General features: G+C 54.8%; 5 protein-coding genes across 5 annotated transcripts; 2 read left to right on the forward strand and 3 right to left on the reverse strand.

The window, feature by feature from the left end:
- Nucleotides 1-194: 194 nt before the first annotated feature.
- Nucleotides 195-3494, forward strand: SLS55_003021 (uncharacterized protein; the record flags this gene model as incomplete). The annotated part of the gene is made up of 3 exons (XM_066774501.1): nt 195-199; nt 364-370; nt 423-3494. The coding sequence occupies 3 exons, from the start codon at nt 195-197 to the stop codon at nt 3492-3494; spliced, it is 3084 nt and encodes a 1027-aa protein (XP_066634620.1).
- Nucleotides 3495-4828: 1334 nt separating this feature from the next.
- On the reverse strand, nt 4829-6675 carry SLS55_003022 (uncharacterized protein; the record flags this gene model as incomplete). The annotated part of the gene is made up of 5 exons (XM_066774502.1): nt 4829-5020; nt 5073-5215; nt 5263-5584; nt 5634-6154; nt 6210-6675. The coding sequence occupies 5 exons, from the start codon at nt 6673-6675 to the stop codon at nt 4829-4831; spliced, it is 1644 nt and encodes a 547-aa protein (XP_066634621.1).
- An 835-nt stretch (nt 6676-7510) lies between these two features.
- On the forward strand, nt 7511-9257 carry SLS55_003023 (uncharacterized protein; the record flags this gene model as incomplete). Its single annotated transcript, XM_066774503.1, has 3 exons — nt 7511-8072; nt 8126-8191; nt 8245-9257. 3 exons carry the CDS (start codon nt 7511-7513, stop codon nt 9255-9257), a joined length of 1641 nt encoding a protein of 546 aa, XP_066634622.1.
- A 93-nt stretch (nt 9258-9350) lies between these two features.
- On the reverse strand, nt 9351-10592 carry SLS55_003024 (uncharacterized protein; the record flags this gene model as incomplete). The annotated part of the gene is made up of 1 exon (XM_066774504.1): nt 9351-10592. The coding sequence occupies one exon, from the start codon at nt 10590-10592 to the stop codon at nt 9351-9353; it is 1242 nt and encodes a 413-aa protein (XP_066634623.1).
- Nucleotides 10593-11332: 740 nt separating this feature from the next.
- SLS55_003025 (uncharacterized protein) lies at nt 11333-13490 on the reverse strand (the record flags this gene model as incomplete). Its single annotated transcript, XM_066774505.1, has 8 exons — nt 11333-11854; nt 11921-12213; nt 12261-12349; nt 12412-12541; nt 12594-12718; nt 12824-13002; nt 13060-13148; nt 13187-13490. The coding sequence occupies 8 exons, from the start codon at nt 13488-13490 to the stop codon at nt 11333-11335; spliced, it is 1731 nt and encodes a 576-aa protein (XP_066634624.1).
- Between the last annotated feature and the right edge of the window lie 445 nt (nt 13491-13935).

Below are 13935 nucleotides of genomic sequence, written 5' to 3' on the forward strand. Positions count from 1 at the left end.
GATGAGTGGCCCTCACACTGTTCTAGTCGAGAGGGAATCGGCCACGCACGGTCGCTTCCTTCATGAGAAGGAGATCCCATTCATTCACCCAATCAATGAGACTCACTCTAATATGGTTAAATTCAAGGGCCCAGATGATCTGACGTACCTGGAGGTACTATCTTGTCTAAGGAATCTACATACAGGTGCCCAAAATGTTGTTCAGACTCGGCATCAAGATGTTACCATCGGTATGTTCCCTAATATTCATAAAGCGGTTTTTCTTGGACATGAATTTGCTAAGACCTGCATTCAGAGCCCTTCCACAACAAAGAGTGTTCCTATCAACAGGAGGGTAAGTAGATAATCCTCCGCTACAACCAGAACCAAGGTTCGCTCATCATCTACCAGCTTGTTTAGAGTCGCTTGCTTTCGCGGAGCAGCTACAACGCCAGGGCGAAGTCATCACTGCGAAGATCAACGGAACGTGCACCTGGGTCTTGAAACATCCGGACTACGTGAAGTGGCTTTCTGATAGTGCCGGATTGCTATGGGTGCAAGGTACTCCTGGTGCTGGAAAATCCACGGTCATGAAATTCATTGTCGACGATATGGAGACTAGAAACGACGACGACTCTACGCAGATCGTTGCTTCCTACTTCTTCCATGGACGAGGTACGGCCATTCAGAAAGCAGCGGCTGGTCTGTACAGGTCGCTCCTCCACCAATTGTTAACAAAGATGCCTCAATATCTCGCCGGTTTGACGGAGAGGTTTGAAGAACGATGCCGCCAAGAAGGCCTACCCGGACAGGATTGGACCTGGGGGGAAGAAGAGCTCCGCGATAGACTTGCATCGATTGTTCTGCAAGCATCACGAAGACGGCCCATCACCCTATGCGTAGATGCACTGGACGAGTGTGGGTCGGATGCTGCTACCAGTCTTGTTCTGTACGCTCGGAACCTTGTTTCACAAGCTCAAAATTCCGGGTGCCGTCTGAGAATCTGTTTCGCATGCCGCTATTACCCTTCCCTGAACTCCGCCAAGAGCAATACCATTTGCGTCGAAAAGCAAAATTCGTCCGACATCCGCTCGATATTGGATACAGTTCTGCAGGGGTTTGCAGACGATTCGAGGATCGCTATTGCTGAACAAATATCGGAAAGGGCAAACGGCGTTTTCCAATGGGCAGTATTGGTGGCATCTCAGGCCCTGAAGTTACAATCCCAAGGTGCACGGCGCCAGGTCATTCAAAAACGTATTGAAGGTATCCCGGTCGAGCTGCACCGGCTTTACGCCGAATTGTTGAGCAAAGTTCCTGAAGAGGAACACGGAATCACGCTTAAACTGTTTCAGTGGCTCTGCTTTTCGCAGTGCCCCTTGACTGCAACACAACTCCGGCATGTTATGGCAATAGATGCCGCTATGCCTCATCAATCGATTGCGGAGTACCAGGATGGAGATGACTTCGCAGACGATCTGGACCAACTGGAGATCAAAGTAAACCACCTCTCAAAGGGCCTTGTGCAAATCATCAACAGTCGCGCACAATTCATCCATCAATCTGTCTCCGACTACCTCCTCCAGTGCGGATTGCAGAACTTACAAAGGAGAACCGGAGACGATGCACCATTCTCGGAGCAGAGTGCCAGAGGGCTTGCCCATTTCGAGATATCGCGTTCTTGCATACGCTATCTCACGTTGCGCGAGGTTCTGCATTACAGGTTTCCAGAATCTCCGCGGAAACAGGACAGAGACCAGGGTTTCAACGCCGAGCGGGTGTTGGAAGAGACACTCCCTCTTGCGCGATACGCAATATTCTCTATTCCATGGCATATCGCTCAAGTTGAAGCGGAAGGAGTCTCACAGCAGGATCTTCTCGGCCTCTTTCAATGGCCGTCAGACGAGGCCATAATCGGCAAATGGGCTGATTTGGCGGACGTGGTCGACTTTCTCAATAACGAATGGCGTTTCGACTGGCCTGTCGAGGGTTCTCGGCTCATTCACCTGCTGTGCGAGCTGGGAATCAGCAGCGCATTCGAGCATATTCTCAACTCTCCAGAAGTCGAAACAGACGGGAGACTGCTCGATCCTGGAGATGCTTATCACCGGACTCCGCTTTATCACGCACTGATCAAGAACCATGATCAAATCGTCCAACAACTCTTGAGCAACGAAGATGTTGAGATAGAGCTTTTGGGCCCGTCCTCCTCGTCGACAACATCGCTCCATATAGCCGTAGAGAGACGGGATATACCGTTGATTAAACGACTGCTCGAGTTAGGCATGGATGTGGACATCAGTGATGAAGACGGGAAAACTCCGATGGCATTTGCTCTCGAACGCGAAGACATAGAGATCGCTAAGATGTTGTTCGCTGCCGGCGCTGGCAAAAACGAATCCTATGGCCCACAGGGAACAATCGTCCATTATGCGGTCAGGAAGGAGAACATGGGACTCCTACGACATGTTCTTGCCGGTGGTGTCATGGTAAATTCGACTGACGTCCTTGGTCGGACTCCCTTGTTCCATGCAGTTGTTTCGAGTCCGAATCGTCAAGCCATGATTCAGGAGCTACTCGCAGCAGGGGGCGATCCACAGATTGCGGATATCAAGGGGGAAACGCCGTTGCACTACGCTGTTGACACTGACGATGAAGGCCTACTTTCATCCCTACTTGCATCAAATGACGCAACTCTTCCACGCCGGATGTCTGGAGAAAGCCCACTCCTGCGAGCAGCAAAGCTAGGGAAGCTGCGTATGGTACAGCTGCTTCTTTCAAACCGATTCGTTCCCGACATCCAGGACACGTTGGGCAGGAAAGCTCTGGAGCAAGCAGCGACCCTAGGAAGCAGAGCCGCTGTGCTATCTATTCTTCGCTCAGATCACATCGATCCCAATGACGCTTTCGCGGTGGCAATTTCCATACGCTATTTCGATTTCGCCCAAGACCTGCTGGCATCTGGAGTCCTCGACCTGGATCCGGGCGACGCACGCGAGGTGCCATTGCACGCAGCAGCCATATCCGGTGAAGTCAACTTGGTCCAAATGCTTTTCGAGGACCCGCGTACAAATCCGAACCGAAGACATCGCCGCGACGGCAAAACTGCACTGTACATGGCAGTGGAGAGCAGCAGCGTGGAGGTTGTCATGTTCCTGCTGGACAATGTTCCGCAGGTAGACCCCGATCTGCCAACCTTTGCCGGCCAAACTCCATTGCTTGAAGCGGCTCGTGGGAAAAGGCTGGACATTTGTAAACGCTTGCTTTGCACCGGCCGCGTATCCGCTACACCACCCCCAGACCGATACGACATGACGCCGCTCTGTGCTGCAGCTATCTCTGGGGCGGTGGAAGTTGTGCAGTATCTACTGAGCCGCGATGAGATTCGACGGAATGAAAAGGAAGTGGTGAGGGCTGTCGGCCACGCGAATGGATTCAAGGGAATCGGGAATGCTGCGAGAGAGAGGATTGTCACGCTTTTAAACAAGGCATATTATGGGAACGATATCGAATAATGGCGATTTTGGGTTTCGTATCTCCTCAATCTGTAGTTGTTTCTTTCACACCATGGAAAGAACTCCGGAATCACCTCCGACTACTCCTGTTTTGCTCTGGAACAGCACTATACAAGATTAAAATCGTCCAAACCGTCTCGTTGCGTACGGCGGATAGTAGGGCAATAGGCATAAATAGACGACGAGAGTGAAACGGAATGTAGCTGCGATATTCATGAGGACAGGGGGAAAGTAGTGAGTCTCCCCCTCCCAGCGGCTTGATTAGGCGCAGTCCCGCTTTCATGATCGCACTACACACTACCCTCAGCTCTGGCCCAAAATCGTTCCTGATAAAACGATGGATTGACTCTCAAGGTGACTCGCAGAGACTACGTGCACTTGGAAGGCCGCCCGACGACAACGACGACGGGTACCACTACTGCGCTGGCCTGTGGCGCGGCGACATCGTCCGCGGGCTGCTGTGGAAGGGCAAGTTCGACGTGTTCGACACCGCGCGGCTGTCCCGACCCGATCCGGGCAGCTCGTCGTATTATCGGGCGCCCTCGTGGTCGTGGGCGGCGTGCGACGGGCAGGTGCATTGGCCGGCGCGGTGGCGGGATCAGGTGCGGCCGCTGTGCGAGGTCGTGGCCGTCGAGACGGCGGTGGCGAATCCCGCCGGGCAGGTCGCGGGCGGGTGCGTCGTGCTCGCCGGAAAGCTGCGCGGCGTCGGCGACGGGTGGCCGTTCCGGGCGTACACCGAGGCGGATTGGGAACGAAGGCCGCAGCTGAGCTACTCGCATGCCGTCGTCGTGGACGGCCGCTGCGTGGCGGATGGGGATTTGGATTGTGGGGAGGACGACGTTCGTGGTTCGCCGACGTGGGCGTTTCTTGTGGCTTCTTCGACGTGGACGCCTGGAGAGGAGGATGATGATGATGATGATGAGACGGCGAGTGCCACGGTCAATTTGGATGGCCTCCTTCTGCAGCGGGCGGATGGAAATGCCTTCAGGAGAGTTGGCTTGTTCACGACTTCGGACGACGGAACGCACGACTCGGGCTTTTTCAATTCCTCACCATGGTCCAGAGTGACCATTGTATAGGTTTAGATCATGCTCATGAGGACGAGCAATGGGAGCTTCGATCCATATTCATAAGGGGTTTTTAGAAGGTTTCAACGCACAGCGTGGTTCGGCATGTAGATATGCTATACTACCGCAGTGCTCCACCCTCCGGGACTGTGCTGCGGGAAACCTGGAAGGAGCTGTTTGCCGGTGGCTGTCAAGGCAGGAGTTCCGCTCTACTATTGCAACTTGGCTGTGAATCTGTCTTCATGATCCTGATCCTCCAGATATCCCTCACTTTTGCGTGCTTCGCATCTCCCCATTCTTTTTGAGTAGTGATGATGCGACGATGGCCAGTGCTGCAACACTCGTCGAGACTATGAATGCGTAGCGTATCCCGTCGTAGTAGACCAGCCTGGCGGGGTACTGCACCTCCGGCGGCAGATCTCGCAGCGTAGTTACCGAGTGTCTGATCTGCTCAATGATCTAGGTGATTATAGTCAATACCAGTAACTGCAGGTCATCAAGGGAAACATACTTCGTCTTTGCCGGGGATGTCGGGGAGGGCGGTGGGAAGCTTCTTCTTCAGTGTATTCTGTAACACGGCCGAGGTGATAGCCACACCCCATACGGAGCCCAGCGAGCGAATCAGGTAGACGGTCGATGCCGTGACTGCATGATCTGCGAACAGTCAGCACTGACCGGAAAATTAGTAGAGCGAAACATACCGGAATGATCAAACGCCGCAAGTGATGTGAAAAGGAGGCCTGGATATATGATCCCCTGGCCGAGATTGGCTGGAAAGGTAAAGACCAAGTATTTCCAGGCCTGGTCGTGGAAGCCCAGTGTCAGGACAAGTAGGTTACCAAATGCCATGAAAAAGGCACCTGCGCGCACAAGCCAGAAGAGCTTGCCCCATCTGGACATGACAACGCCAGAAACAAGACCACCGATTGGAGTCGCCAGCGAAGGCAACGCCAACCGTACGCCTGCTTTTGTGGCAGAGTCCAAGAGAACCACTTGGAAGAATAGCGGGAGCATGAAAAGATACTACCATCGGTCAGCAAGGCATTCCAATGTTTGGTGTGGGAGGTCTTACGGCGTAAGCCGCAAGTCCGGCGCAGATATTGGCAGTCTGAGCGGACACAGGAAGACGACCTTTGAGCATGCGTAGAGGTATGATGGGGATGGCAGTAGTTTTGGCCTCGACAATCAGAAACAACGCAAGCAGGGCCACACTACCAATCAGTGAGCCGATGACCCACCCATTACTCCAGGGCAGCTCGTTGCCGCCCAGACTCAGCCCGACCAACTGAATCGATATGGCTGAGACGAGCAACAGCGCTCCCGAGAAGTCGACCTTTCTCCAGATATCCTTTAGTGATGACTGACGAAAGCTGAAGTCTCTGATCGGATTTTCAATCACCAGCACCCCCAGAAACAAGGCAATGGCAGAAACGGGGATTTGCAGCAGGAAACACCAGCGCCATCCGATGTAGTCCGCAATCGAACCGCCGAATGAAGCACCGCAGATTGCGCCGAAGCCAAACATGCCGTTTTGCAGGGCTTGATACATGCCACGCTTGCGGAATGGTATCATGTCAGAGTTGACGATGGTCGCTTGACGTCGAGAATGAGTTAGCAATATCCAAGTCAGAGACAGAAGTAGACTCACCCATGGTCATGAGGCCGCCTCCACCGAATCCACAAACAGCCCGCATGACGTTGACGACCACAATGCTTTGCCCAAGTCCGCACCCTAGACAGCCGACGGCAAAGGTAATGGTGGAGACGAAGAAGCAGATGCGTCTGCCAAACAAGTCGGAAAAGCGGCCATAGAGCGGTTGGAATGCAGTGCTGGTGACGAGGTAGGAGGTTGTAAGCCATGAAGCAGTGTTTGCCGCGCCAAACTCGGAGCTAATGACTGCGTATGTTGCCGCAGTGATGGTACTGTCGAGGCCGTAAAGGAAGACATTGGCGAAGATTGCCGTCTCTATCAAGACGAAGTGTCTGGGGGGTCGCCATGAGTCGTCTGGTTCCGGCGGTTTGAGTAGCGGTTGCGTTTCCCGCTCCGACCGTTCGGGATCCGCATGGCTTGTGGGCTCCTCCTCACTGGAGATCAGTGTACCGTAGTTTGGCATTTGGTCAGGTGGACTTTGCTAGCGTCCTGCCGAAGGTGTAGAGTAACGTGAGGTGGTCGCGCAGAGTTCGAGTCTTTTTTTTACATGGAATTTTATTAGCCAATTTTTCAGATCCACATCGGAGAGAAGGAGCACCCATGCAAGGCTATCGCTAGTGCCGCGACACTGGCCGGGCTCTGAGATCAGCGACAGCACGCAATTTGTGATGGGGTTCACGAGCTACAGAACTCGGACCACTTGACGCTTACGGTTAGTCTCTCGTTCGGGACACTTACCTTGCAAGACGAACGGCGACAGAAACGGGTAACACGCGGATGGGAATGCTCGCACTGCAATGCGACGAAGTAGTTCAAAGTGATGTTGGAAAAAGAGTGGTAGCCGTGGAAAGGATACAACAGACCATTGTGTTACGCATTGGCGTTCCAAGACGAAGAGACGTGGGATTTTGGACATACGTGATACGGTTGAATTGAAGCGTCGCTTATTCAATGACGTCGGAGGAGACGGGCGGGGTTGCGCTAAAGGGAACGTGGACGGCAGCGGTTCCTGGGATCAGCACCAAACGCTGCTTAATCCCGCCATTACGTCGTTCCCCAAGCACGAAAGTCGAGTCTTTAAGCAGTAGATCTTGTAGAGTCGTCAGCGGGAATAGAGTTCGCAGAGTTCCCCGCCGTGCAGGTGGAGTTTGCGATTGCATCACGGCGGGGAAGTAATGCGTGACCAGGCCTTGGAAGATTAAAGGCTATGTGAAATTCATAGCTATTAAAGAAACACAAGAAGTTAGGAACATAACATTCTCAACTTTTTCTCTCTTTCCATTCGTCCGCCCCACGCAATGTATCGAGAAATTGCTGTGCTCGCGTGCTTGTTTTCTTTCGCGAGCGCTGATTGGCAGTTCAGATCACGACCGGATCTCGCTCCACCACGACTCAACATTACGATTCCCGCTGCGCCCACCGTTGAAAAGGGATACTTGTTTGTAGCGCCATTTGCAGGCCTCCCAGACACTCCTACCGAGCAACACGGTCCACGCCAAGCTGGACCATACATCTTTCGAGACGATGGGGAGCTTGTCTGGTCAGGATATGGCATTTATTCCATCTGGGCAACAAACTTCCAAACTGCTCGATGGAAGGGAGAAGACATTCTGTTCAGCTTCGAAGGAGACCACAATCCCGGATACGGCCATGGCCATGGACACACGACAATCCTGAACAAGCATTATGAAACGATCAGAGAGCTAAGAGCTGGAAATCACAAACTGACCGACAAGCATGAGTTCCATATCATCGGAGAGAAGACAGGTTTGATTCAAATATACCAGCCGGTTCCTCGGGACCTCACGCCATGGGGAGGAAGTGAGGAGCAGCAATGGATTGTCAATGCCATCATCCAAGGTACCGTCACAATCTCAATCCGCGCTGTAGCATGGTAAAACTAACACATGCAGAGCTCGACATCGAAACCGGCGAACTACTCTTTGAATGGGCCAGTCTCGACCACGTCTCCCCCGACGGTGCGCCTCTCTCCCACCCTCCTCCACCCCCTCCAACCTAACAACCCCCACAGAAGCCGTCCTCCCCCTCAACCCCGGCCAAGCGGGCTCGGGCTACAACTCGTCCGACGCATGGGACTACTTCCACATCAACAGCGTTGACAAAGACGCCGCGGGCAACTACCTCATCTCAGCGCGCGACGCGTGCTCCATCCACAAGATCTCCGGCGCCACCGGCGAGATCCTGTGGCGGCTGGACGGCAAGAACTCGTCCTTCGCGCTCGGGCCCAACGCGACCTTCTGCTTCCAGCACCACGCGCGTTTCCTCCCCAACTCCACGGACGACGACGCCGACGACCCGTCCATCGAGTTCATCTCGCTCTACGACAACGCCGCGCACGGCACCGAGCACGGCGGTGGCTCCGAGGTGCACACGGCGCCGCAGTCCAGCGGCAAGATACTGCGCTTAAACACGACGGCGTGGACGGCGGAGCTGGTGCAAGGCTTCTACCCGCCGCCGGGCACCGCGCTGCTGTCCAAGTCGCAGGGCTCGACGCAGGTGCTGCCGAATGGCAACGTCGTCGTCAACTGGGGCTCCGAGGGCGCGCTGACGGAGTACCTGCCCGACGGCGAGCCGATCTTCCATACGTATTTCGATAGCGGGGCGCTGGGTGTGGGTGTGCAGAATTATCGCGGGTTCAGGTACAATTGGACGGGGCTGCCGAGCGAGGATCCGGCGCTTGTGGTGTTGGAGGAGGATGGGGAGGGGGACGGGACGAAGGTGTACGTGTCGTGGAATGGGGATACGGAGACGGAGACGTGGAGGTTCTTTGAGGTTGGTGGAGTGAGGGGGGTGAAGAGGGGGTTGTTGGGAGAGGCGCGACGGGAGTGGTTTGAGACGGTGCTGAGGCTGCCGGGACGCAAGGTCAAAGGGGTGGTGGCAGATGCGGTGGGTCGTGATGGCAGGGTGTTGCGGACGACGAGCCTTGCTACACCCGAACCCGAGATTTTGGAAGCTGTACCACACCGCAAAGGCGAAGGTCGTCAGCAACAGCAGGAGTTTTTCAACATGAACTACGGGCAGTAGCATTGGGGAAAACCATCGTTCATGACGCTACCGAAATGGTATGTAGCTACATTTATGGTAGATTCTCTGCTGAGTTGAGCCCTGTAAAGGACTCTAATCGCTCAACGCGGTTTCAAGCCAATCGAGGGAAACTTGTGAGAGCAATTGCGCCGCTCCCATATGGCAATGCTCTCCGGCGCCATCCTCGGTCCTGAAAACGTGGTATGTGGCCTTGCCGCCGAGAGCATCGGCAACCAGCTTCGGCTGCCCTTGGAAAAAGACATCATCCTCGGCCTCGGCAACGAGCACTTTGCAATCCACCATTCCCACTGTATCCTCAACGTTGAAGCGACCAAGGGCGTTGACGAGCTCTTTAAGATCCGGCGTCGCTTCCAAGGCTCTGTTCCTCCCACCATCAAACATTGCCCACAGCCCATGCGTCACGAGCCAACGCAGACCGGTGGGCGCTGAGCCATTCATGATGCCCTCCAAAAGCTTCTCGGAGTTTCCAGCCTCGATTTGGGACATGACTGCCGCTGGGACTGCACTGCTCGTGTTCCAGACGCCATCACAGGCAATGAAAGCTTGGATACGCTTCTCGAACGCCACCGCTCGCAACCCCAGCATGCCTCCCATGCTGTAGCCCCAAAGCCCGAGCTTGGCCACATCGACATGCAGCTCGCTCGCATGGCTGTGAAGATAGTCGGCCACGGGCGTCACCACCTTTTCCCACTCGGGAATAAACCCGCGACCTTGGTATCGCCGGACGTTGGGCTGCCCTGGCCCTTCGTACGAGATGACGTTGAAACCGCGTTCCAGAGCCGCAGCCCCGACGACATGGTACATCTCCTCCTGGCTGCCATCGAAGCCATTGCCGAGGAGCAGCGTCGGCCTCAACGCATCACCAGCAGATCCCGGAACCTCGTAGAATATGGCGGGAACGTGGAATCCGTGCGGGGTGGGGATCTCAATCCGGCGTCCGGGACTTGGGAGCAGCGCAATGGCCGCATCGAAAGCTGCCTGGTACTTCGCCCAGAAGTCCATGATGCGCGGGTCAACGGGATTGCCGTGGAGGTAGAAGTCGGCCGAGCGGTAGTAGCTCGCCGCTCGAAAGTATGCGTTCCGTGCCGACACCCTGCCGCTGGCGGTGGACGGGTCCGAACGCTTTGCTTGTGCCTCGACACGGGTCCCCAGATCATACCAGGCTCTTGCCCACGAATCGAAGTCGCCGGCCTTGATCTTGGGGATGGTCATGAGAACTTCTGAGATGTCGGCACCGTTCGCCGTCGATGCCCCAAGCATTCTCAGAGTTTCGAAGTGAAACGACTCATCATCAAAGAGCTTGAAACCTGTCATGTCGAGAAGATATGCGTACGATGAGGAGTTGAAAGGGAGGATCTTTTGAGTAAGATTTAATTTCGAAAGAATGAAAACGAAACTGGGCATTCATTGCTATCTTATACTCCACTTTCTCGATAAAATCCTACTCACTCGGGGGTTCCGAAATAGGAAAGCTGGCCGTAAAGGGTGGTTGGAGTCAGCGAGCTCCGCCTTATAAATCTCGCTTGAGTGCTTACATTCTCGTTTGAGTGCTTACATCCCGACCTCCATCCCATGGATTTAGAGTGCAATTGCTAGGCCGAATGTAGCCCTGTTGTGGCTGACTTTCAGGAGCGCTTTTTGCATCTCAATCACCCGATTTGTCACGGCACTCGAATTACAAGCAGTCTGTCATTTCATCATCCATTGGTGAAGCCTCACTGCTGCCGACATCATAACACACCCACCCTATGCTCACAGCACTTGCCCCGGTCCTCGATCTTTTCCACATCTCCGGGCCATCAAGGTTCATGCTGACGGACTTCCCCGTCATCCTCGCGCCACCTCTGTAAATACGAGAAGGGTTCTTCCACGTTCCTGCAACGAGACTCGGAGCCCACGAGCCTGCACGAATACCTGCAGAGCACGTTCACAGCCAGCACAAAGAGAGCAAACAAACAACGAACTATGCTTTCTCGACACGAAAAGAGGAAGCCGCCCCAGTTGCCCGCCCAGAAGCGGAAACAAAACCATCCCCAAAGCCCCAACACACAGGCCTACGAGATAAACGGCAGAACCAGATAACTATCATACCCACCACCCGCATACACAACATGCCTCCCCACATTCTCATCCCCCGGCTCCGTCAACCGCATCCACTCAACCTCAGGCAGTCTCAAATCATGGCCAGCAACCCTCAACACGACGCCCTCGCCCTCCTCAAACACCATGCCGATCGGCCACACGGGAATCTCCAACGGCACGACCGTCCCCCTTGGCACACTCTCACTCCTGGTAGACGTGTAAAACGGCCGGCCGTCCCGGTACTCCTTGGTGCAGGCGTGGCTGGCGCGCAGCATGCCGTCCGGGCCGAGGTACTTGGCGACGTTGGTGTCGGGGACCTCGGTCACGTCGACGGGGACCGGGTAGTTGAGCGATTGGAGCAAGCGTCCGTCGCGGCCCGTCTTGCGGATCTGCACGTGGACGTCCATGTCGTCTTTGGCGGTGCATGACATCCACAGCTTGACGACGGGGTAGCCGGCGAGCTCGGTGCGGTGGGGGAAGGTGAGGGTGAAGTCCTGTTGGGGAAGGCGTTAGTTTGGGTGGGTGTTGTTGGGGGAAGTGTTGGCGTGGGATGGACTTACGAGAGTGTCGGTTAAGCTGTGGGCTTCGTAGGACGCGGACGCTTCGGCTGGAGGTAAGGAAGAGGCGAGTGTCTTTTGGGACACGTCGAGGTAGTACTTGATCTCCTTGGTGCGTGGGATCGGCCATGCCTCTTCGGGCCTCTCGACGATCGTCTTCGCGGGGCTGCCCGTGAAGCCTAGGAGGGAGATGCGAAAGCTCGGGGTCTTCTCCCAGCCGTTGTCGATGCCCTTGCAATAGTGGTCGAAGTATTGTTGGAGCTCATCGTTGACTTCTGGTCGGTAGATGTCGAACCCTGTAGTTGTCAGCGGCGATTAGATCAAAACTGAGTGCTCGGCTTACACTCTTGGAAGGCATGCACTCGAAGCCATTTCTCCTTCGTCTGGGCCTTCATGAATGTATGGAAGGATCCCTCTGAGTGGATGCCGGTCCTTGTGCATGCAGTGTTAGCAGTTGAGGCGAGCACAACCTCCATACCAATCTTGGTACTCACGAATAAGAAGCTGTCAGGTAGAGCGGCACATCTTTGATGTTTTCAACTTTGACCGTCTTATCCTGCCAGTAATCGTCGTGGTAAGGTCGTTTGGAGTACATCCCGGGCATGTTCTCAACACGACCATGGCCTTTTGAAAGTAAGCACACAATAACGAAGGTGGTAGAAAGGAGTGAAGATACCAGCAAAACCCTTGAGTATCACGTTCTCGGCGAATTCTACCCGAGGAATCCCACCACGGACGGCCTGCTGTCTGTACACGTCGGTCATGCCTTCCCACGGGGCAAATGCCTTGACAGCGGGATGGCTGAGTCGGGCGGCGAAGTTGATTTGGGCAATAGCAAGCCACGAATTGCCGCTTGTGAAGTCAGCCAGAAAGCTCAACCAGAGAGGAGTTGCGTGGAAGTCTCACGCAAAGGCGACGGAGCCGTTGCACCAAGGCTGTTTGTAGACCCAGTCGACAACGTCATACATGTCTTCTGCTTCCTGTTCGCCCCAGAACACAACGTCGCCTTCAGAATCGCCGGCGCCACGGGCATCCGAATTGATGATGGCATACCCTCTCTCCACCCATTCGGCCGGATCCGGGGCCTAGAGGGACTGTAGTGAGCAACAAAATTATCTCCATGTATGGTGATGGGGCCGTACTTCGAATTTCTCAAAACCAGAAGTGCGTTCTTTGGGGATGCCGCACCGGAAAGGCCCCATGGAATCGTAGCTTTGCGGCCCTTTGATACCTTAGAGCATGTTATAGAAGACCTGAGAACTCACTCACCTCTGCCGCTCTTGCCATACGGACTCCAAGGAATGACTGCCGGAACCCTGCCGTTTTCATGGTCGGATGTGGCAGGGCGGAAGATGTCTGTGTAAATCTTCACGCCATCACGAAGCTTGATAGAGACCTCTTTCTCGAAGATGGTCTCAACGCCGAATGGCCTGCGTCCGGTTTCTTTAGTCCAGCCCTTCGCCAGAGTCTGCACGGATGGATGGAAGCCGTCGTAGTTATATGCGGGATGCTGGGCAGGAGCCACGAGCTTCTCGAACTTGATGTCTGGGAATCGTTTTTCAAGCGTCGACATGGCTATTTCGATGGATATTCACGTTTCTGGAAGCTATTGATGCTCAATGCAGGAATCAGCTTTAAATAAGGGCAATGTGGTCCCGATGCGAAGCCGTACCGGCAACAGGTGCGGCAGTACCCGTCCCTATCCGGCACCATGCACTGCAGGTCTTGTAAATCCGATGCTCCACAGGATTACGCACACGAGTAAGAGGATCCTCCGGATTTAGGCAAGACGTGAGGTGTTTATAGAGACCCCGGGCTTTACCTCACACACAACCCCGCAGCGGCCGGCTGGCGCCCCGAAGCAACCCGGCGAACGAGGGGCAGCGTGTGCGTGTTAGTGTTAGGGGCCGTCCATCGATCACGACACGTCAGATAGCCGACAAGTCCGACCTCGCTCTCCCCATCATCACTCTCCAATCACACCCTGACGTCGGCCTCTGTACTGCCATCGGCCTGCT

The sequence above is a fragment of the Diplodia seriata genome (genome assembly GCF_021436955.1).
Source record: "Diplodia seriata strain FDS-637 chromosome Unknown scaffold_3, whole genome shotgun sequence".
In the NCBI taxonomy this organism is placed as follows: domain Eukaryota; kingdom Fungi; phylum Ascomycota; class Dothideomycetes; order Botryosphaeriales; family Botryosphaeriaceae; genus Diplodia; species Diplodia seriata.